General features: G+C 48.3%; 1 protein-coding gene across 5 annotated transcripts in view; it reads right to left on the bottom strand.

Annotated features, from left to right (window-relative positions):
• The window catches only part of dgkh (diacylglycerol kinase, eta), an 80,424-nt gene that overhangs the window by 43,319 nt on the left and 12,910 nt on the right, over positions 1 to 24,195 (bottom strand). For 4 of the 5 annotated variants that reach the window (XM_034186194.1, XM_034186193.1, XM_034186198.1 and 1 more), the window contains exons 4-12: positions 19,817 to 19,979; positions 16,990 to 17,098; positions 15,512 to 15,733; positions 5,854 to 5,945; positions 4,553 to 4,652; positions 4,157 to 4,469; positions 3,495 to 3,620; positions 2,345 to 2,479; positions 1,915 to 2,032 (exon numbers count right to left, since the gene is read on the bottom strand). In XM_034186194.1, coding sequence (XP_034042085.1) covers positions 1,915 to 2,032; positions 2,345 to 2,479; positions 3,495 to 3,620; positions 4,157 to 4,469; positions 4,553 to 4,652; positions 5,854 to 5,945; positions 15,512 to 15,733; positions 16,990 to 17,098; positions 19,817 to 19,979 — 1,378 coding nt within the window. The remainder of the gene's footprint in view (positions 1 to 1,914; positions 2,033 to 2,344; positions 2,480 to 3,494; positions 3,621 to 4,156; positions 4,470 to 4,552; positions 4,653 to 5,853; positions 5,946 to 15,511; positions 15,734 to 16,989; positions 17,099 to 19,816; positions 19,980 to 24,195) is intronic. The other variant, XM_034186195.1, reaches the window with a different exon arrangement.

The following is a 24,195-nucleotide window of genomic DNA, read 5'->3' as shown; positions in this document are numbered from 1 at the left end:
CTTGTTTTTGTTGATCAAATCAGAGTAGTAAGTCCGCTTTGTAGCCAATAATGCATGCTTATAGTCTAAGATAGCATCACGCCACACGAGGTGAAATACTTCTAATTTTGAACGACGCCATTTCCGTTCTAGACCTCTTGCTTTATGCTTGAGGTCACGCAGGTAATCACTGAACCAAGGTGACTGTGATTTGGGGGAGCGCGGTTTTAACACAGGTGGTGCAATCATGTCGAGTGTAGTTCTGAGCACTGAGTTTAAACTATCCACAAGTCTGTCTACTGACTGGGTATTTGTCAAAAGTGAGGCTAAGACATCAGGCAGTCTAGCTTCTAGTTCAGTCTTAGTTGAGGAGTTGATGCATCGCCGTAATGATAAATAAGGTTGTTGTTCCACTAAACACGGCAGTGAAACTGTAAACTTAATAAGTGAGTGATCAGAGACCACTGATGTAAGAGGCATGATGTCAATATTCGTGACAGCAATACCACGTGCGAGAACCAGATCCAGGGTATTTCCACTAATGTGCGTCGAATCCCGAATGCATTGCCGAAATCCTAATGCATCCACAATTTCCATAAATGATTTGCAGAGGGGATCAGAAGGCTTATTTATATGAACGTTTAAGTCACCAATGATCAGAATGTTATCTACACTTGTTGACAAGTTAGAAATGAACGAACCAAATTCATCTAAGAATTCAGAATATGGGCCAGGAGGCCTATATACAGTGACAAAGTAATATGGCTGATTTTTATTCTTCTGACCTTGGCAATGCGTAATATCCTGAGCGGAGCGGAGAATCAGATGCTCAAACGAGTTATATTTGTGACCCCCAACCGCTAATAAGCTAAACCTAGATTTATAAATAAGAGCTACACCCCCGCCTTGCTTCGCATCACGAGGGACGTGACTAAATGTATATGCTGGTGGGCAGGCCTCATTTAAGGGGAAGACAGCTGTAGGTTTAAGCCAGGTTTCACATAACCCAATCGTATCTAAGTGATGATCAATAATTAAATCATTAATCAACAATGATTTTGAGGACAGTGATCTTATGTTAATGAGACCCAGTCTAAGGACCTCAGTGGGGTTGACAGTTGAGCTGTTTGGGTCAAATCAATGGATTCAGACCCAATTAGTCGATTCAGACCCAATCAGTGGATTCAGACCAAATCAATGGATTCAGACCCAATCAGTCGATTCGGACCCAATCAGTGAATTCCGACCAAATCAACAGATTCAGACCCAATCAGTGGATTCAGACCCAATCAGTGGATTCTGACCAAATCAATGGATTCAGACCCAATCCGTGGATTCAGACACAATCAGCGGATTCAGACCCAATCAGTGAATTCCGACCAAATCAGTGCATTTAGACACAATTGGTGGATTCAGACCCAATCAGTGAATTCAAACACGATCAGTGGATTCAGATTGAATCAGTGAATTCAGACCCAATCAATGGATTCAAACACGATTAGTAGATTCAGATTGAATCAGTGAATTCAGACCCAATCAATGGATTCAAACACGATTAGTAGATTCAGATCCAATCAGGGGATTCAGACTCAATCTGTGGATTAAGACCTGGTCACTGAAATCAGACTCGATCAAAGTATCTGGTTGTTGAGTCTGTGAATATGAACACTGATGTTTGATTGTGTCCTTCAAGCTTTGATCTAGATTACTCACCTCATCACAATCATGTTTTCTGAGACTGATTTTTTTATTACAATTATAACCCTTTGTTTTCTGATCCTGGTTCCTTTGATCCTAATTGCATGATCGAAGATCTGACTTTGATGAACACAGAGAAACTTTTTAGAATACAAAAAGATACATGCACACAAAGACCCCACAGAGATGTATCCAAAGAGCTGAAACATGAATGAATGTTGACATAGAGAGTCTTACAGTGAGTCCAGGTCGGGGTCAATGAAGGGCGTGGCACCGAAGGGGTCGATGTTAGCCAGCAGCATCTTGCTAATGATAGAGCTTCCTGCTATGGAGGCAGCCAGACCTGCCCGTAAGCCTACACACACACACACACACACACACACACACACACACACACACACACACACACACACACACACACACACACACACACACACACATCTGTCAAACAAAGCTAACATCTGAGCGATGTGTTTTTGCTGAAGGTCACATGTGCCTCAGATTATGATGCGTTCAATGTCAGATCAAATAAACTGGTTATGAGCAACAACAACAAAAAAAGAAAACTCTTATGTTTTCGTGTCAAAAATAAAAAAATAAAGCTTTTTTTATCTCTTGCCACCTGCAATTAAAAGATGCTTTCATTTAATGAATAAAATGTGTGTACCAGGACAAATGATGCGCGTGTTGAGGACGGGGAGGTTCTCCTTGCTGTTGGTGAACGGGATGATGGTGAAGGAGCCGTAGGACTGAGTGCTGCGACTCACCCGCCTCTCCGTGGGAGAACAGGGACTCTTAGCAGCTGTGTGCACGCGCACAAACACACACACACACACACACACACACACACACACACTGAAACATTACTCTGCAAACACTCACAGTATCATGTCACAGTTACACTTCACAGCCAGTAGGTGGCGGGAGACTCTCACTGCAGGTTCTTTTACTGTACTGTTTCATCTATAAAATATCACAAATAAGAGTTTTAAAATAATCACAGCCCAGTGTACAAAGTCTGAGTGCCTCATGTGCAGGAATCTATTTAATTTACAGTGGAAGAAAAGGTTCATTTTCTTTTTAACTTGTATTTGTTCTTTAACTTCAGATTATTATTTTTCACATTCTCACTATTGTTGCTGTTTAATTTATAAAAGTGTGATTTATTGAAGTGAATAAAAGATGATGGGACTGAGATTCCGATCTGAATCCACCGCGTTCACGTCCTCCGCAGCAGCAAGGAAGCAAAGAGAGGAAACAAGGAAAGGCTGGTTCATATTTGGAATGGAGGAAGTGGCGTCCTGATAAACAGGAAGTATGCCTGTTCACACGGACCGCGGATACAGAGGTCGCCGCCTGCTGCCGTCCTTGACTTTTTCAATGACAGGAAACACAATCCACTTCAGCTGAGCTGTAATTACAGTGAAGCCCACTAGGTGGCACCATTTAATCCCGAGTCCATCTCTAGTTCCCTTTTAAAAATGCTTCAAGTTGCACTTTTAAAATGTCCCACTGTACTTTAAATAAATGTAATTATTTTATAGCAAATAAATTCAATAGTGACAGAAGTGAGAATTTATTGTAAATAAATGCAGTTTTATATTTTAGATTAAAAAATATCAATATCATCCAACTTAAATTATAAATAAAATAAATATAAAAATAAAGTGGTGACATAAGTGGAATTTTATTTTAATTTCAACAGTTACAGATGTGGAATTTTAGTTTAAACAGATAAAGACTGACAGTGGTGGATTTTTATTTCAAATAAAATAAGGAGGTGGAGGCGGGGCCACAGCAGTTTGCCTTACACTCACCTGGCAGCGTGTCCACTTCCTTGGAGTCCTCGTCTTTGTCTTGGGTCTCCTCCTTGCTGTTCTTCCTCACGTCCAGAGGGGACGGCAGCTCCGCCTCGTTGGTGTGGGCGTTCTGCTCGTCCACCACTGGACAGAGAAACACAACACAACCTGCTCACCGCCTCTCCCAGACATCCTGAGAGATCACATGACGGTTAAACCATCGGCCACTTCTCTGATGCTTCCTCAAGGAAAGAAAAGAAAGCCAATCTGAAGGATGACTAAGTGGAACCAGAACTTTACTGGACAGTATTTGGTGGTTCTGGGTTTTACTCGAGTATGTTGAAAGTCATGGGAAAGGTGCTACCTCCAGGGAGTGTTGTTGGATTTTTATGTACAGGTGTGGTCAGATGTTTACATATAGTCATCGTGGACATGGACATCGTGGTCATTTTGAGCTTTTAATGATGTCTTTGGACTGCTCTTTCTCAAGGGTACATCATTAATGAGTCTAAAAAACTCTAACCCTAAAAAACAAGTACACAGGTTTGAATTTATCTTTGATCTTCTCTAAGGTGGCACTTTTTTAGGGCTCTGGGTCTCCTTGTTGTCCATCTTTTGGTGGTGAGTATTTTCAGGTCAGCGCTCTGTGAGGACATCAGAGTAGAAGAGGAGCACGTTACCTCTCTCGGCCTGCTCGATGATTTGTCGCATGGCTCTCTTCAGGCTGTTGGCTCTGAGCATCAGCTGATCTCTGCTCTTAAACAGCTGGTGGGGAGAACCATCTCCTCCTCCTTTTTTCATCTCCTCCTCCTCCATCTTCTCCTTCAGGTCTGTCAGGCTCTCCTCACTTGGCTCCTCCTCCTCTTCCTCATCCTCCTCCTCCTGCTCCTCCTCTACAATAGGAGAAGTGGAGTAGGGCAGCAGAGGCAGATGCTGGCACTCAGTGTTCAGGGTCTGGAGGAGGGAGTCCAGTTTCTCGTTCAGGATGGCACACTGGGGACGGAGAGAAGACGTGAGGCTGGATGACTGTGACAGCACAGACAGGAAGGGGAGGAGTCACTGTTGGCGACGCTTACTTTGACAGACATGGAGTCGACCTCCTCAGCATTCTCCGAACTTCTCTCATAAGCTTTTCCCACTTTGGCAACAAAGTCCTTCACAGTTTCACACAAGATCCTGAGAACGAGAACCGACAGAAAGACGCTCATTCCAACAGCACGTACACGCAAGGACAAAAACATTCAGTCATTCATTCAAAAGTTTCACAAAACCGACTTCAGAAAATCACCACATTATTTTTTCCTTTTTTCTTCTGCCATGAGTCACAATCAGCTCAACGTGAAGAACAGATACAATTTAATATCACAGCAATGATTTGCTGCCCCTATAAACTGAAGCAACAACAAACAAAATAAATAATAATAAACAAATAAACAAACCCTCCCACCTGCACCCCAAAAAAGAAAAGAAAATGTTTAATAATAACAGCAGCAATCATATTAAAGTAATCCGGTCCAAACAGGCTTGATGTAACCGCTCATTTGACACAAAAACCCAATTTAGACAGGATTAGTTTTCCGCTGCGTGAAGCCTCCAGCTTTGCAATATACAGATGTGTATCATCAGCATAAAACTGTAGCCAAGTGGCATTTATCCACATCAGACTTCTCACTCATGAGACAAACGCTCTACCAGGTCAGCCAAACAGGATCCACCCCCCCCAACTAACCAAACTGGTAGGAACATAATTCAATCTGGACTACACCTTGCTGAACACTAAAAACTAATCCCATAATTCACAACACAGAAACAACAGTGGCCTGAAGACAGTTCTTTGAGGTACTCCATGGATCGCTGTATGTGTTGAATGAGGGGTCTGGATTCTCCATGACCACCCACAGTTTACAGATCCTCAGTAAATTCCAGTAAATCCCCACCAGGGGCAGTGTGCATTTCTTCATCTCAAACTGGAGTTGTGTCATGATGGACATCCAGCATAAAACTTGTGCCAAATCCCAGTGTGGATCTGAACTGGACTCGCTGTGTCGACCCTGAACAGGGCAGGTGAGCGACTGACTACATGAAGTGCGGAGTAAAGAGCGTGTGCGCTGATAACTGTCAAGACGTATCTGTCACAAACTGACGTCCATGCTAACGGTCGTCTCCACGAAGTCACACATCAGCATCACGCTCTGGCCTCCTGCAGGGTTTCTCTGACTTCCTGCTCTATGCATCCCCGTTGATTTAGCTGACGTTGGTGAAGCGGACTGCAGCGCCCCCTGCTTTGTCTTTTGCCCCACATTCATTTAGTTACCATCATCATACGTAAGAGGAAGTGAGCGGATCTTGTGGTTCATTGCAGGTGTTTGTTTCTCACTTGGCAGAGGAGATGACCACAGAGTGCTGCTCCGAGTTCAGGATCTTGGAGAGGTGAGCAGCGACCGAGTCTTCATATGCAGAAATGTGAACCTGGAGACAAAAATTTAAGAAACTCAGTGAATCAAAATACAGTCCTGCACGTCCCCAGTTAAGACCTGTACTCATTTGCTGCTGGGTGGACCAGGACAAGGTAGATTAAGTGTCCCTGTTGGGGAAAGTGTAGTGACACAGACCCACAACAGGGGGCGCAAATGAACGGTCAATAGATGAGCCAAAAGGTAACAATTTAATGTTGTGAATGTGCACAACGAATATACAGACAATCTCAGAATCTGATAGCAGTCAATACACAAAGGTGACGTGTGGGCAGGCTCGAGGATAGAAGACGTCTGTCCTGAGAAGAGCCGGAACCACACGATTTCCGCCGCCACCGAACCTGGTGAATACTGGAGCCGCCAAGTCCCAAATTCCCAGGTGATCACCGTCCCCGACTGTCGGATCTGGTGCTGCTGGCGAGGAGCACAAACAGTGAGATGTGGGTGTGTGCACACCCAGTAACAAAAACAGTCAGAAGGTGGAAAGTCACCTCCACCTCTAATCACACACTCGTGCAGCTCCTGTTAACCACTTATCTGGTTGGGGTATGAAGCGAAGCCGTCGCTGTTCACACCAAACGCCAATCCAGCAGATAAGGCTCACAACAGGAAAGTGGCTGCAAAAAGAGTTCAGACTATGACACAGTTTTGTTCAGCAGAGAAAATTATCTTCACAGGTAGATGATATCTCAGCAATGAAGTGGAGATGACGTCCAGGTTTTATGGAGTAGTAAGATGAAGTGTAGATGGGTGACAGCTGTCATGAGATAATGAGTGACAGCTGTCACCCCCGGCTGTGTCCATCTTGGCAGCGCCCTCTCGTGCCTGAAGCCCGCACTTCAGGCAGGGCGCCCTCTGGTGGTGGGCCAGCAGTACCTCCTCTTCTGGCGGCCCACACAACAGGACCCCCCCCTCAACGGGCGCCGCCTGGCGCCCGACCAGTTTTATCCGGGTGTCGGCGGTAGAAATCGGCCAGGAGGGCCGGGTCCAGGATGAAGCTCCTCTTCACCCAGGAGCGTTCTTCGGGTCCATACCCCTCCCAGTCCACCAAATACTGGAACCCCCAGCCCATTCGACGGACAGGGCAGGAGGCGGCACCGGACCGGGAGCACAGAGGGGTGAGGTGAGGTGTGGTTTAATCCGGGAGACATGAAAAACAGGATGGATCCGCAGTGAAGCCGGGAGCTGGAGCTTCACTGCAGCAGGACTGAGGATTTTGACGATCTTGAATGGTCCAATGAACCTGTCCATCAGTTTGGGGGAGTCCACCTGCAGGGGAATGTCCTTGGTTGATAACCACACCTCCTGCCCGGGCTGGTATGCAGGGGCCAGGGACCGCCAGTGGTCTGCATGGGCCTTAGCCCTCGTCCGGGCCTTTAACAAGGCAGAACGGGCGGTGCGCCACACCCGACGGCACCTCCGCAGGTGGGCCTGGACCGAGGGCACACCGACCTCTCCCTCCACAATGGGGGCTGGTACCCCAGACACACCTCAAATGGGGAGAGGCCGGTGGCAGAAGACACCTGGCTGTTATGTGCATACTCGATCCAGGCCAGATGGTTACTCCAGGCCGTCGGGTGCGCGGATGTCACACAGCGGAGGGTCTGTTCCAACTCTTGGTTGGCCCATTCTGCCTGTCCGTTCGTCTGTGGGTGGTACCCGGACGAGAGGCTCACGGTGGCCCCCAGTTCTCTGCAAAAACTCCTCCAGACTTGAAAGGAAAACTGGGGACCACGATCCGAGACTACGTCAGTTGGTATCCCATGCAGACGGACGACGTGGTGGACCAGGAGGTCTGCTGTCTCCTGGGCCGTTGGGAGCTTCGGGAGGGCCACGAAGTGGGCCGCCTTGGAGAATCGGTCCACTATCGTGAGGATGGTGGTGTTGCCCTGGGACGGCGGGAGGCCCGTGACAAAATCCAGGCCGATATGGGACCAGGGGCGATGAGGCACAGGAAGCGGCTGGAGAAGTCCATGGGACCTTTTGTGGTCTGCCTTGCCCCTGGCACAGGTGGTGCAGGCCTGGACATACTCCCGGACGTCGGCCTCCATGGACGCCCACCAGAAGTGCTGCCGGACAACTGCCACGGTCCTACGCACCCCTGGATGACAGGAGAGCTTGGACCCATGACAGAAGTCCAACACTGCAGCTCTGGCCTCTGGTGGGACGTATAAACGGTTCTTTGGTCCAGTTCCGGGGTCCGGGCTCCGTGCCAGGGCCTCCCGGACGGTCTTCTCCACGTCCCAGGTGAGGGTGGCCACGATAGTGGACTCCGGAATGATGGGCTCCGGTGGATCCGACAGCTCAGTCTTGACCTCATCTTCATGCACCCGGGACAAGGCATCCGATCTCTGGTTCTTGGTCCCAGGGCGGTAGGTGATTCGGAAGTCAAAACGCCCGAAGAACAGTGACCAGCGGGCTTGCCTGGGGTTCAGCCGCTTGGCGGTCCTGATATACTCCAGGTTCCGATGGTCAGTGAAAACCGTGAATGGCACAGACGCTCCCTCCAACAGGTGTCTCCACTCCTCAAGAGCCTCTTTCACCGCAAGGAGTTCTCGATTGCCGACGTCATAGTTCCGTTCAGCTGGGGTCAACCTGCGAGAAAAGTAGGCACATGGGTGAAGAACCTTATCGGTCTCTCCGCTCTGGGATAGCACGGCTCCTATCCCTGAGTCAGAGGCGTCCACTTCAACCACGAACTGGCGGCTAGGGTCGGGCTGCACCAGAAGTGGTGCAGACGAGAACCGGCGTTTCAACTCCTTGAACGCGGCTTCGCACCGATCCGACCAGGTGAAGGGGACTTTTGGAGAGGTCAGGGCTGTCAGGGGACTAACTACCTGACTGTAGCCCTTAATGAACCTCCTGTAGAAATTTGCGAAGCCGAGGAACTGTTGCAGCTTCCTACGGCTTGTTGGTTGGGGCCAATCTCTCACCGCCGCAACCTTGGCCGGATCAGGGGCGACGGAGTTGGAGGAGATGATGAACCCCAGGAAGGATAAAGAGGTGCGGTGAAACTCACACTTCTCACCCTTCACAAACAGCCGGTTCTCCAACAACCACTGCAGGACCTGACGTACATGCTGGACATGAGTCTCAGGGTCCGGGGAAAAGATGAGTATGTCATCCAGATATACGAAGACAAATCGGTGCAGGAAGTCCCGCAAGACGTCATTAACCAAAGCTTGGAACATCGCTGGGGCGTTAGTGAGGCCGAACGGCATGACCAGGTACTCAAAATGACCTAACGGGGTGTTAAATGCCGCCTTCCATTCGTCTCCCTTCCGGATCCGAACCAGGTGAAACGCATTCCTAAGGTCCAGTTTGGTCACAACCCCAGACGGCCAATCAATCCGGGGATTGTGTTTAATCATCCATGGGAAGCCCAAAATCACGCGGGAGGTAGAAGGAGTTACAAAAAACTCAATCTCCTCCCGGTGATTCCCAGACACTACCAGGGTTACAGGTAGTGTCTTGTGTGTGATAAAAGGGAGAAGAGTGCCATCTAGTGCTCGCACCCTCACTGGCGAAGGAAGCGCCACCAGAGGGAGCCCTACCTCCCTTGCCCATCTGCTATCCAGCAGACTCCCTTCTGACCCCGTGTCCACCAGTGCTGGGGCTTGAAGGGTTAGATCCCCGCTCAGGATTTTAACTGGGAGTCGTGTTGACAGGTGTGTATGACCCACGTGAATGTTTTGACCCCCCCTCAGCCCAGTCTCTAAGGGCGGGCGTTTGTGTTTTGACCGTTTGAGGCAGTCTCTCTGCTGATGCTCACTCGAGCCGCAGACAAAACACTCCCCGCGGGCCAGCCTCCTCTGTCTGAATGTGGCCCTGCTCGTGTCCCTAGCACCGTCAGCAGGGGGAGCTGTAGCCACACGGAGCGCTGTGGCTGTGGAGCGTGGGGAAGACGGCTCTCTTTCGGACCCGGGAGGAAGAGGGACGGCTTGTGCCTGACCACGCCCTTCACCTCGCTCCCGTCGGCGTTCTTCTAACCGATTGTCCAACCGTATAACCAAATGGATAAGCTCAGCCAAATCCCGCGGTTCCTCCTTAGCCACCAGGTGCTCCTTCAGGACCAACGACAGTCCGTTTATGAAGGCGGCGCAGAGCACAGTCATATTCCAGCCGGATCTCGCAGCCGTGATGCCGAAGTCGACTGCATATTCGGCTGCGCTCCGGCGCCCCTGTCTCATTGACAGCAGCACGGTAGACGCGGTTTCGCCTCTGTTAGGGTGATCAAAAACAGTTCTGAGCTCCCTCACAAACCCAGTATAAGAGGTGAGGAGCCGTGAACTCTGTTCCCAAAGCGCTGTAGCCCAAGCTCGTGCCTTGCCTCGAAGCAAATTAATCACGTAAGCCACCTTGCTGGCGTCAGACGCGTACATCACGGGACGCTGTGCAAAGACGAGCGAACACTGCATAAGAAAGTCCGTGCACGTCTCCACACAACCTCCGTACGGCTCTGGGGGGCTTATGTATGCTTCAGGGGATGGTGGGGGGGGTCGTTGAATGACCAGTGGAATGTCTGTATTCGGCACCGGGTCGGCAGGAGGAAGAGCTGCAGCAGCGCCCTGAGCGCGGGCTTCCACCTGCGCGGTGAGAGCCTCCATCCTGCGATTAAGGATGATGTGTTGCTCGGTCATCAGGTCCAGCCGAGCGGTAAAGGCGGTGAGGATGTGCTGCAACTCACCAATCATGCCTCCAGCCGACGCCTGCGCACCCTGCTCTTCCATTGGCTGTCCAACAGATGGTTGACGCCCCTCGGGATCCATGATGTTGGCCGAAATATCCTGTTGGGGAAAGTGTAGTGACACGGACCCACAACAGGGGGCGCAAATGAACGGTCAATAGATGAGCCAAAAGGTAACAATTTAATGTTGTGAATGTGCACAACGAATATACAGACAATCTCAGAATCTGATAGCAGTCAATACACAAAGGTGACGTGTGGGCAGGCTCGAGGATAGAAGACGTCTGTCCTGAGAAGAGCCGGAACCACACGATTTCCGCCGCCACCGAACCTGGTGAATACTAGAGCCGCCAAGTCCCAAATTCCCAGGTGATCACCGTCCCCGACTGTCGGCTCTGGTGTTGCTGGCGAGGAGCACAAACAGTGAGATGTGGGTGTGTGCACACCCAGTAACCAAAACAGTCAGAAGGTGGAAAGTCACCTCCACCCCTAATCACACACTCGTGCAGCTCCTGTTAACCACTTATCTGGTTGGGGTATGAAGCGAAGCCGTCGCTGTTCACACCAAACGCCAATCCAGCAGATAAAGCTCACAACAGGAAAGCGGCTGCAAAAAGAGTTCAGACTATGACACAGTTTTGTTCAGCAGAGAAAATTACCTTCACAGGTAGATGATATCTCGGCAATGAAGAGGAGATGACGTCCAGGTTTTATGGAGTAGTAAGATGAAGTGTAGATAGGTGACAGCTGTCATGAGATAATGAGTGACAGCTGTTGTGAAAGTGTAGGAACACGGACCCACAACAGGGGGCGCAATGAACGGACAATGGAGAAGGTAAATAACAAGGTTTACTATTGTGAAACGAGCACAATAAATACAACAATCACAATTTGGGGTCGAATCCGCTGGTGTCGTGTGGGCAGGCTCGAAGGTAGGAGACGTCCGTCTCAGTCGAACCGGAACCACCCAGATCTCCTCTGCCACCGAACCCTGGAAATACTGGAACCGCCAAGTCCCGAATTCCCAGGTGGCCACTGCCTCCGCTCGTCGGATCCGGTACTGCTGGCGGGAGAGAGCAACAACACACAGGTGTGGATGCGACCGCACCCAGTAACGGAGAGGGGAGAAGCCGCCTCCACCTCTTGTCAAAGTACAGCAGGAAGGTGAGTACTTATCCAAGCAATGAAGCTATCAGTAGTCAACAGTCCTGAAAAGGTTTAACAAGTTTAGCTGGTTGTTCAGAATATAAATGCAGAGAATATTACCTCAGTCTTAGGCGATATCTCGGCACTGAGGTGGAGACGCCGTCCTCCAGATATACCTCTGTGCTGAGTGGAACAGCTGTGTCTGGTGATGGGTGACAGCTGTCACCCAGGCTACTCCCATAAGGCGGCAGCACCCTCTGGTGCCTGGAGCCCGCACTCCAGGCAGGGCGCCCTCTGGTGGTGGTGGGCCAGCAGTACCTCCTCTTCAGCGGCCCACACAACAGGACCCCCCCCTCAACGGGCGCCTCCTGGCGCACGACCGGGCTTGTCCGGATGGCGACGGTAGGTCTCCATTGATTCACGCTCCGGCCGTGAGAGGTTGTACAGCCTACTGGACGGGAACTCACTGCCTGGAACCAAATCAATGGCACAATCATACGGGCGGTGGGGAGGAAGCGTGAGAGCCAGATCCTTGCTGAACACGTCAGCGAGGTCATGGTACTCCGCCGGCACCGCCTTCAGATTGGGCGGGACTCGGACCTCCTCCTTAGCTTGGGAGCCGGGAGGAACCGAGGAACCTAGACACTCCCGATGGCAGGTTTCGCTCCACTGAACCACTACCCCGGACGGCCAATCGATCCGGGGATTGTGCTTTAGCATCCAGGGAAAACCCAAAACCACACGGGAGGTGGCCTGAGTCACAAAGAACTCGATCACCTCCCGGTGGTTACCTGACACCACCAGAGTTACTGGAGGTGTCTTATGCGTGATTGGTGGGAGTAGGGAGCCATCTAGCGCCCGAACCTGCACAGGCGAGGTAAGAGCCACCAGAGGGAGCCCTATCTCCCTGGCCCATCTACTGTCAAGCAGATTCCCCTCAGAGCCCGTGTCCACCAGTGCTGGGGCCTTCAGGGTTGAATCCTCAAACAGGATCGTGACTGGGAGTCGTGTAGCAATGTGGGTGTGTCCCACGTGAATGTTTTGGCCCACCCCTGGCCCAGTCTCTAGGGGCGGGCGTTTGGCGTTTGACCGCTCGGGGCAGTCTCTCACATGGTGCTCTATTGAACCACAAACAAGACACGCTCCGTGGGTCCATCTCCTCTGTGCATCTGGTGCCCTAAATGTTGCCCTACTCGTGTCCCTAGCTTCGTCAGTAGGGGGAGCTGTGACCCCACGGAGCGCAGGGGCTGTGGAGCGTGGGGAAGGCGGAGCTCGATCGGAACCGGAAGGGAGAGGGACGACGCGTGCCTGGCCACGCCCTTCGCCTCGTTCCCGACGGCGTTCTTCTAACCGGTTGTCGAGTCGTATGACCAGATCGATGAGCCCGTCTAAGTCCCGCGGTTCGTCCTTCGCCACCAGGTGCTCTTTTAGGACCAATGACAGTCCGTTTACAAAGGCGGCGCGGAGGGCAGTGCTATTCCAGCCGGATCTCGCCGCCGCGATGCGGAAGGCGACTGCATAGGCAGCTGCGCTCCGACGCCCCTGTCTCATTGACAGTAGCGCGGTTGAAGCGGACTCTCCTCTGTTGGGATGGTCGAACACCGTTCTGAGCTCCCGTACAAACCCAACGTATGTATGAAGGAGCCGTGGGTTCTGCTCCCAGAGCGCTGTAGCCCAAGCGCGTGCCTCCCCGCGAAGCAGATTTATTACATAAGCTACTTTGCTAGCATCAGTCGCGTACATCACGGGACGCTGTGCGAAGACGAGCGAACACTGCATCAGAAAATCCGCGCACGTCTCCACACAGCCTCCGTACGGTTCTGGAGGGCTTATGTATGCTTCTGGGGACGGAGGAAGGGACCGTTGAACGACCAGTGGAACGTCACTTTCACGCGCAGGGTCCTCGGGAAAGAGAGCCACAGCGGCGCCCGAAGGGCGCGCCTCCACTTGTGCGGCGAGAGCCTCCACCCTGCGGTTTAGGAGAACGTGCTGCTCGGTCATTAAATCGATCCGAGAGGTGAAAGCGGTGAGGATCCGCTGCAACTCACCGATTACCCCTCCCGAAGCCGCCGACGCGCCTTGGTCTTCCATTGGCCGTTCAACAGCCGGTTGACGCCCCTCGGGGTCCATGACGCTGGCCGAGATATCCTGTTGTGAAAGTGTAGGAACACGGACCCACAACAGGGGGCGCAATGAACGGACCATGGAGAAGGTAAATAACAAGGTTTACTATTGTGAAACGAGCACAATAAATACAACAATCACAATTTGGGGTCGAATCCGCTGGTGTCGTGTGGGCAGGCTCGAAGGTAGGAGACGTCCGTCTCAGTCGAACCGGAACCACCCAGATCTCCTCTGCCACCGAACCCTGGAAATACTGGAACCGCCAAGTCCCGAATTCCCAGGTGGCCACTGCTTCCGCTCGTCGGATCCGGTACTGCTGGCGGGAGAGAGCAACAACACACAGGTGTGGATGCGACCGCACCCAGTAACGGAGAGGGGAGAAGCCGCCTCCACCTCTTGTCAAAGTACAGCAGGAAGGTGAGTACTTATCCAAGCAATGAAGCTATCAGTAGTCAACAGTCCTGAAAAGGTTTAACAAGTTTAGCTGGTTGTTCAGAATATAAATGCAGAGAATATTACCTCAGTCTTAGGCGATATCTCGGCACTGAGGTGGAGACGCCGTCCTCCAGATATACCTCTGTGCTGAGTGGAACAGCTGTGTCTGGTGATGGGTGACAGCTGTCACCCAGGCTACTCCCATAAGGCGGCAGCGCCCTCTGGTGCCTGGAGCCCGCACTCCAGGCAGGGCGCCCTCTGGTGGTGGTGGGCCAGCAGTACCTCCTCTTCAGCGGCCCACACAACAGACAGCTGTCACCCCCGGCTGTGTCCGTGGTGGCAGCGCCCTCTCGTGCCTGAAGCCCGCACTTCAGGCAGGGCGCCCTCTGGTGGTGGGCCAGCAGTACCATCTCTTCTGGCGGCCCACACAACAGTCTCGGTTGGTCAACTCCTGATCCACTCAGCTACCTGCTCTACACAAATTAACTCATTTTATGGAAACCATAATATTTTATAAAATCTCTGAAAAACAACAGGAAAAATCCTGGAATAAAACATATAAACATATAATATGACACAGTTATTGGCCTCTTTTGAAGAATCCATCACTTTTACAGCAAAGAACTTTTCTGAATCACTGAAAATGTCTTAAACTGGAGACACTTTGAGTTGATGTTCAGCCATTTGTCCTCATTGGGAGTCAATGACCCGGGTGAGCCTGGGGCATGCCGTACCATTGCCACATCCGCACTCAGTCATGTGTTGCCACTCAGATGGCGTCAGTCATGAGTGGCCTTGGTGCCTGTGGGTGAGAGCGTGCCCTCTGATGGGCTGTTCAGCTTTTAGCGAATCAGCGCACAAGATGAGAAATGGAAGTGGTGAAACCACACAAACACCAAAGTCCAGACGGGAAACGGCACATAAAGAGTTTGCCAGACGTGTCAAAAGCCCTCGGAGACGAGCGGGAAAGCAGCAGAAATGTGGAGCAACCGCTGCTTTATTTACAATTTATGTCATCACGGCTCGGTGGCTTTCAGGGTGATGTACACAGACTAGCGCCTACTACTGTCAGATCTTATACGTTTATGTAACTTTTACGAGCCACAGGGACTGGACGGCCACAAACCCATGGTTGTGTGTGTATGTGTGTGGTAGATTTCTGCTCGTACCTGGCAGTCGTTGGCTCCCTCTGGTGTTGTGGGGCAGGTATGTTTGGACGGGATCTTGATCTCGTAGGTCATAATGCTCCAGCGGTCCAGCATCTTGGTGCTGGCCCTTTCTAACTTCTCCAGGATTTGGGGCAGCTGAGTGTCGTCGTCGCAGGATGGACCCCAGCCCAGGACCCGTGCCAGGTCGTTGCCCGTACCCAGGGGCAACACTCCGAGCTGACACTACGACACATTGAGAGACGTTACTCAGCATCAGGAAACACACATCTGTTCGTTTAGCTTATCAACAGCAAAAAACCTTCACGCAACGAGAGTTTGTGTTCTCATCAAACGTCTTTCATCCTTCATATGGATCACCTGGTTTTAACCATTATTTTTAATGGAATTACAGTTTTGTGTGATTCCAGCTGTGTGTTACCCGTCCAGATGTGTGTTACATGTCCATGTGTGTGTTACCTGTCTACGTGTGTGTTATCCGTACAGGTGTGTGTTACCCGTCCATGTGTGTGCTACATGTCTACGTGTGTGTTATCTGTACAGGTGTGTGTTACCCGTCCATGTGTGTGCTACCTGTCTACGTGTGTGTTATCCGTACAGGTGTGTGTTACCCGTCCATGTGTGTGCTACCTGTCTCCGTGTGTGTTATCCGTACAGGTGTGTGTTACCCGTCCATGTGTGTGCTACCTGTCTACGTGTGTGTTATCCGTACAGGTGTGTGTTACCCGTCCATGTGTGTGCTACCTGTCTACGTGTGTGTTATCCGTACAGGTGTGTGTTACCCGTCCATGTGTGTGCTACCTGTCTACGTGTGTGTTATCTGTACAGGTGTGTGTTACCTGTCGATGTGTGTGCTACCTGTCTACGTGTGTGTTATCTGTACAGGTGTGTGTTACCTGTCCATGTGTGTGCTACCTGTCTACGTGTGTGTTATCCGTACAGGTGTGTGTTACCCGTCCATGTGTGTACTACCTGTCTACGTGTGTGTTATCCGTACACGTGTGTGTTACCAGTCCAGATGTGTGCTACCTGTCCATGTGTGTGCTACCTGTCTACGTGTTATCTGTACAGGTGTGTGTTACCTGTCGATGTGTGTGCTACCTGTCTACGTGTGTGTTATCCGTACAGGTGTGTGTTACCCCTCCAGATGTGTGGTACCTATCCAGATGTGTGCTACCTGTCTAGGTGTGTGTTACCTGTCTATGTGTGTGTTATCTGTACAGGTGTGTGTTACCTGTCTAGGTGTGTGTTACCTGTCCAGATGTGTGTTATCTGTACAGGTGTGTGCTACCCATCCAGATGTGTGTTACCTATCCAGATGTGTGCTACCTGTCCATGTGTGTGCTACATGTCTATGTGTGTGTTATCCGTACAGGTGTGTGCTACCCATCCAGATGTGTGTTACCTATTCAGATGTGTGCTACCTGTCTAGCTGTGTGTTACCTGTCCAGATGTGTGTTATCCATACAGGTGTGTGCTACCTGTTTGTGCAGACTGAGCTTGTCGATCTCTGATAGGACCCAGCCCACGCTGCCGTCACCACCACACACCAGGATACGGAAATTATCAAACTTATGGAAGAGACGTAGGCTGACAAAGACACATGCACACATGCACACGCACATAAACACACAGTTTAGGTTATTCTGTGGGGTCAGAGGTCAATGGTAGCAGGCAGTTTGAAGTGAAATAAATCAGTAAGTGAATATGTATCAGAATACTTTAATGTATTTGTGTTAGGTGTGTTCAGTGGTGGGCATTGTTCCGCTAATCCACTAACCACTAATTAGCGAAGCGAACGTTTTTGTTAGCTGATTGTCTTTTCAGCTAACTTTGAAAACCATGAGCGGACCAATTAACTGCTGTTAAATTTAGTTCAGATAACTTTTAGACCACAAACATGTTTTTGCAGGCATAGTGAATAAAGTTTAACAGTTAAAAACATCTGTAATGGCTGAAATCATACATTTTAGTTCCTGCCTGTTACATGTTTTGTAGCAGACAGACACCTATGAGAGATAGAGCTCAATCCTCTGCCAGCAGAGGAGAGCTGGCTACCAGAGATGAAAGAAGAAAAGAAAAAAAAGATCATTTATTTTCACAGCCATACAGGCTTGCAGACGTGTCGGAGGAGTCATGCACAGCAAGACAGTTTTGACTTATGGTTAAAATTTTAAACAAACTAATTCCAGACAAGTTGTTGAATTTTACGTCACCTCTGTCAATTTTACAAAGTGAAAATATCAGCTATATGTTTTAGTTTTAAAGTAATGCACTAATTTTGAAGTTTTTAGCATTTACAGACACACTGTTGTGTGGGCCGCTGAAGAGGAGGTACTGCTGGCCCACCACCAGGGGGCGCCCTGCCTGAAGTGCGGGCTTCAGGCACAAGAGGGCGCCGGAGCAACCAGGAGTGGCAGCTGTCACCCATCAACAACACCAGCTGTCACTCATCATCATCATCAATCACATCTCCATAAGAGCCGGGCAGCATCTTCACCTCACTGCCGAGAAATCGTCTACCGATCAGGTAAACCGCTCAGCCTGTGGAAACAACAGTAGTAACGTATTTGCCTCTGTGTGTAACATTGCTTTTGTAGACAAACCTGTTTGTACGTAAGGAGTAGTCGGGTGTTTGGGGAGTTGGCGTACTCCGCTCCTCGGTTAAGGACTACTGAGTCTACCAACAGGTTCTGCACGTAATTCTGGATCATTGTGATTGAGAGGTGGAGGTGCTTTCCACCTTTGTACTGAACTGTCTGCTGGGTGTTCACACACCCACCATCACCTGTCTGTTCTTCCTGCCAGCAGTACCCGATCTGACAGCCGGAGGCAGTGGCCACCTGGGGACCCAGCGCTTGGTGGCTCCAGGGTTGCTTCAGATCCGGTGGAAGTGGAAGGCGTGTGGGATCCAGCTCTTTTCTGGATGGGCGTCTTCTATCCTCAAGCCTGCCCACACATCACTGTGACTAATTTGACTGCTGATCTCATTTGTGTTGTCTGTTGCTCCGTTGTGCACATTCACAACATTAAATTGTTATATTTTTGGCTTATTCCATTGTCCGTTCATTTGCGCCCCCTGTTGTGGGTCCGTGTTCCTACACTTTCACAACACACATGCCAAAAGGCATTATGGGGAAATGGGTTTCCAGTCATCGGTGGTTGGTCAGTTTACATATATATATATATATATATATATATATATATATATATATATATATATATATATATATATATATATATGTAAAAAACAACACACAAGTTACTGTAACGTGTGTTGGTTTTTACAAATAAATCTGTATTTGTAAATATGTCTTTTTTAGAAATAAAGACAATTTGAAAACAGAAAATTCTGTTTGTTAAGTGATTCAGCACTTAGCAAATGTGTGGCAATTGGTATTCACACTGCCATGAACACTGCAATCTACTGGATGGGAGTGTGAATACCAATTGCCACACATTCGCTAAGTACTGAATCATTTAACGAACAGAATTTTCTGTTTTCAAATTGCCTTTTTTATAAATGAAAGAAATATGACATATTTGCAAATACAGATTTATTTGTAAAAACCAACACACACGTTACAGTAACTTGTGTGTTGGTTTTTACATATATATAACCAACCAACCACTGATGACAGGAAACTCATTTTCCCATAATGCCTTTTGGCATGTGTGTCTGTAAATGCCAAAACCTTCAAAATTAGTGCATTACTTGAAAACTAAAACATATAGCTGAAAATTTCGCTTTGTAAAACAAAATGACAGAGGTGACGTTAATTTCGATAACTTGTCCGGAATTAGTTTGTTTAAAATTATTTTAACCATAGGTCAAAACTGTCTTGCTGTGCATGATTCCTGTGACACATCTGCAAGACTGTATGGCTATGAAAATAAATTATCTTTTTTTCCTCTCCCCTTCTTTTCTCTGTGGTCACCAGGTCTCTTTTGCTGAGAGAAGGCTGATCTTAGACAGAAGCGCTGGCTCGTTGTTGTTTTTGATTGCGTTTGAATTTACTCAGACATGTCAGTAGCTGCCAGTGTACTGGAGTCAATACTAAAAGTTATTGGTTTAGCTTTTAGCTGTAACTTACGCTAAATTTTCTAGGGGTCTATCGGTTTAGCTTTATAAAAGTTAACTTTTCAGTTAGCGGATTAGCGGTTATCGACACTAACTTGTTGGTTAGCTGTGCCAACCACTGGGTGTGTTAGTATTCACACTGAACCATGACGTGAACTGAACCGTAACATTAGTATACCGTTGCACCCCTAGCATGTGTGCATCTGAACTCTTCCGCCTGTCCTCACCCAAGATGTGGCCCGCCGTTGACCAGGTCAAAGACTTGAGCAGGGTTGAGCAGCTGCTTGAAGCGTCGGAGGAATTTGACTCCCTGGTTGTCTCCACTCTTGGAGTTAACAAAGACCAGGAGGGGACTGGCACATGACGGGGGACAGGTGGCCTTCCAGAAGCCTGAGGAGCAAAAAAAGACAAGAGAAGAAGAAAAGAAGACTTAAAAGTTTAAATGGCTTCACATATACTTGTCATAGATATTATCCTGACATCTGGATGTTTTACAAATAACTCCGGCTAGTTTGATCTCTTGTCCTGAGTAGGCATCACCCTGAGTCCTACAAAGGCCCTGCAGCCTTCTTCTTCTCCAGCCAAGGCCAGTACCCAAGGACACAGACAGGAAACGCCACAAGGAATCAAACGCAGGTCTACACACTGGTAGCCCAACTCTGTATTCCACTGAGTGACCTGCTATTGATTATTTCAAGAGGAATTAAGCCAATTCCAATAGATGTGGTGAAAAGGTTTTGGGTAGAGAAGGTCTGACGTAGAATTAGTCCGGAAGACATTTTGGAATGGTCCAGATAAAATGGTAAAATAGGGACATCTGAAAAGTGTTTTTCTTCAGCAATGAGCAAGAGAGAGAGCTAAACAAAAGTTCAGATGGAGGAAGCTGAGGGAGGAAGACTGTTCTGTGAAATTCAGAGAGGTGAAACAGGTGGAGGTGATGTTGGACAACTGGACAACTGCTGCAGGAAGATAGTAGGTTTTTCTGGAGAGAGGAAGGAAGACAAGTAGACTTGGTGGTGGAATGAGGAAGTCAAGTATAAGGAGCTTCTAAAAGAAAATGGTATGTTGGTACAGTTCTTCTCAACTGCTAAGACACATTTCTCTGAAGCTGCTCTCCTTTTCTCTAAACTGTGAACACAAAACCCAATTTTCAAGCTACATTCACAAACCCCCAGACTGTTCTTGCAAAACCAAGCTTTCACCTCAAAACAGTTCAATCTGTGCTCAAAACTGAACTATGTAGTCAAACTGTGCCCCGAGTCGATCAAAATTACAAATCCTACTGAGCAGCCTCTGAACACGACATAGAAAAATACAATGTTCAGGACATAAAGCTGCAGAAATAAATGTTTATTGTTCATTGTAGGCTAAATGCAGGTTGCACAACAAAACAACCTGTGCATTTAGCACTTGTACATAGTAAAAAAAGTACAAAAAACAGAAGTCCTGTGCATTTAGCACTAGTATACAGTAAGTCTACATCAAAATAAAGTACAAAAATATACATGGAATACTAGAAACAGTTAGACTGACCCTCCATTACAATACTACAGTACATTGGCACAGTGATGTACTGAAACATGTATTTACTTCCAGTATACTGTGGTAGAGTATATAGTATAGTCATACAGTAATTCCTATTAACATTTACATACTATAATGTCAGAAAAGGTCATGACCTGGTCTCTTCTCTAAATCTGGTGGACTCAGTGAATCTACTGATGTTTGGTTGGACCCTTTGTCTGTCCTCCCTCATGCTCATGGACAAGAACATGGTCAATCACAGGAGCTCTGATTTAATCAGATATTACTGTTCTTTGTCTTTGTTGACCACTTCAACCACCTCAACCACTTCGACCTCCTCTCACACCAACTCCTCCTCTCAGATTTCTATCCATTGTGGTGCCTCACAAACCAGTGCTCTCTGAACTGGCTTACATATGTTCCCTCACATCACTGGACACAAGTGTGATCAGTTTTGAGTAGTTGTGTTCAACTGGTGACACCAGAGCTTTAACTGTGTTTGACTTTTGCCACCTGTGCTCACCATGAAAATGTGTTGGCAAGTTGTGTCTAAACAGATGAAAAGTGCTGATGGTTTTGACAAAAGAGTGACTGATTCAATCAGTGGATTCAGACAACTGAGCATTTGGTTCAGACAACAGGGTTTAGTGTTTTAGCAATTGAGAAAAACTGTTAAATGAAGAAAACAGGAGTAGAAAGAGATGAAGTGCAATGAAAAGAGAGATGTAGTAAAGGCTAACGAAAGTGAGTATAGTGAGCTGTGCAAGAAGCCGAACACTAAGGAAGGAGAAAACACTGGATGATGTGGAGAGAGTAAATCAGGAAGTACAAGAGATTAGTAAGGAAGAAGTGAGGGCAGCTATGAAGAGGATGAAGAGTTGCAAGGCAGCTGGTCCAGATGACATTCCAGTAGAGGCATGGAAACATCTAGGAGACATGGCAGTGGAGTTTCTAACCAGATTGTTTAATAAAATCTTAGAAAGTGAGAGGATGCCTGAGGACTGGAGATGAAGTGTACTGGTTCCTATTTTAAAGAAAAAGGATGATGTGCAGAGCTGCAAAAACTACAGTGCTACGTATAAAGTTGATCAGCCACAGCATGAAGTTATGGGAAAGAGTAGTAGAAGTCAGGCTTAGAAAACAGGTGAAGATCTGTGAGCAGCAATATGGTTTCATGCAGAGAAAGAGCACTACAGACGCAATGTTTGCCCTGAGAATAGTGAAGAAGTATAGAGAAGGGCAGAAGGAGTTACATTGTGTGTTTGTGGATTCAGAGAAAGGTTATGATAGGGTGCCAAGAAAAGAGTTGTGGTATTGTATGAGGACATCTGGAGTGGCAGAAAAGTATGTTAGGGTAGTGCAGGACATGTACAAGAGTAGTGACAAGAAAGGCGAGTTAGGAATGAGGAAAGGGTTTGAGGTGGAATAAGAACAATGATCAGCTCTGAGCCCTCTCTTATTTGCAACAGTGATGGACAGATTGAGAGACAAGATCAAACAGGAGTCTCCACTGACGATGACACTGTAATCTGTAGTGAAGATGATGATTTTGGTCTAAAACTGCACTGGAAGAAGTCTTACTGCAAAGTGTATTCCAGAAAATTATCATTATAAAGTTCTGTTATTTCAGACTATTTTAGAAAAGAGGCGACCGAGTCCGTCCTGGTTTGCTTTTATTCACTTTTTGTTAAAACAGTGACCAAAATGAAAAGATCACAAACAGAAACATGGTGGTGGGACAAGGAGAGAGGCATCAAGGAACTTAGAGAGCAACATCAGCGATGATGCTTTGAGCTTCTCATGAAGACGCCTTCTGGACACCTTAGTTCTTTGGAGTAGAACTGAAAGGAGACCCTGATGCAGGTCTAAAAAGCGAGTCCCCTCAGCAAGCTGCCTCACAGTGAGCATGTCTTGGGTTTGATTCCTCACCAAAGTCCAGCATTTTATTTTATTTTTTGCACAGATGTGCTCTGTGTACGTGGTAGGTTCACGCTCCAGATTAGGAGCTGCGCTGAGGCTGCACCCTGCTGCTTGTGGTTAGCATGCGACTAATTTCTGATTAGGAGGAGCTGAATGCCAAGGACTAATTTCCCGACCGTGTTAATAAAGTATAGCAAATCTAAATTAGCATGGGGACGCCTGTGGATGCTCCCTGAGGGAGTGGAGGACACTCCTGCAGAGACAATGTCTGGACTACTGAATTACGGTACATTTTATTCATATCAGTCAAACATCACTAACAATAGTTACACTGTCCAAATGCTATGACATCACATGTCCTGTCTTTTGGACTGTCATATATCTCATATCTTTGGAGAAGTCCGTGGTTTTTAGTTACCTTTGAAAGTTTTAATAATAACCAAAGCTATCAACCAGCAGCAGTACAAATTAGCACACTGTCACAAATAAACATAGCTGACGAGGGAGCACACAACTGTCCAACAGCACGTGCACATCTCCTTACTTCTAATCTGACAAACATAATGAAGTATCAGCTTTATTCTGCAGACAGCAAAGATGAGCAGTCCAAAGACATGAGAGTTAAACGCAGTAACATCTACAAAGTACTTCAAAGTAGTAATGTCCAACCTGCTTGTAAAGGGGGACATCCTGAACACCCCCGTAGACAAGGTCAGTAGAAAAAAGTGTGACCTTTGGAGCTGCTCAAAGGACAGGGTCAAATTTAATAAAGCAGACGGGCGGGGACCTGTGTTGGACTGTCCCCCAGGTGCATGTGCGGGGACCTCGGCCCTGTGGAGTACGGCAGTGTTCCCAGGTGGGACACTGGATTGTTCACTCTGGGAGATGTTGGTCTCTGTCTGAAAAATGAACTGCATTTATAAAGACCTTTTCGATCTGATCTGAAGCTCAAAGCGCTTCACAGTGATGACTCACATTTACCCATCCGCACACTGATGTCACACACCAGGAGCAATTGAGGGATTAAGGACTCTGCCCAAGGCCCTTTTGTGGTTTTCTGGTCTGGCAGGGATTTGAACCAAGAATCCAGTTGTTTCAAGCCCAACACTTAACTACTAGACCATCAGCTGGACTTGGCATGGTCACGGGGTTGTGTTTTGGG

Source organism: Thalassophryne amazonica, chromosome 14, assembly GCF_902500255.1.
Source record: "Thalassophryne amazonica chromosome 14, fThaAma1.1, whole genome shotgun sequence".
In the NCBI taxonomy this organism is placed as follows: Eukaryota; Metazoa; Chordata; class Actinopteri; order Batrachoidiformes; family Batrachoididae; genus Thalassophryne; species Thalassophryne amazonica.
Note: the sequence above shows the minus strand (reverse complement) of the source record. Positions and strands in the feature narration are given on the sequence as shown.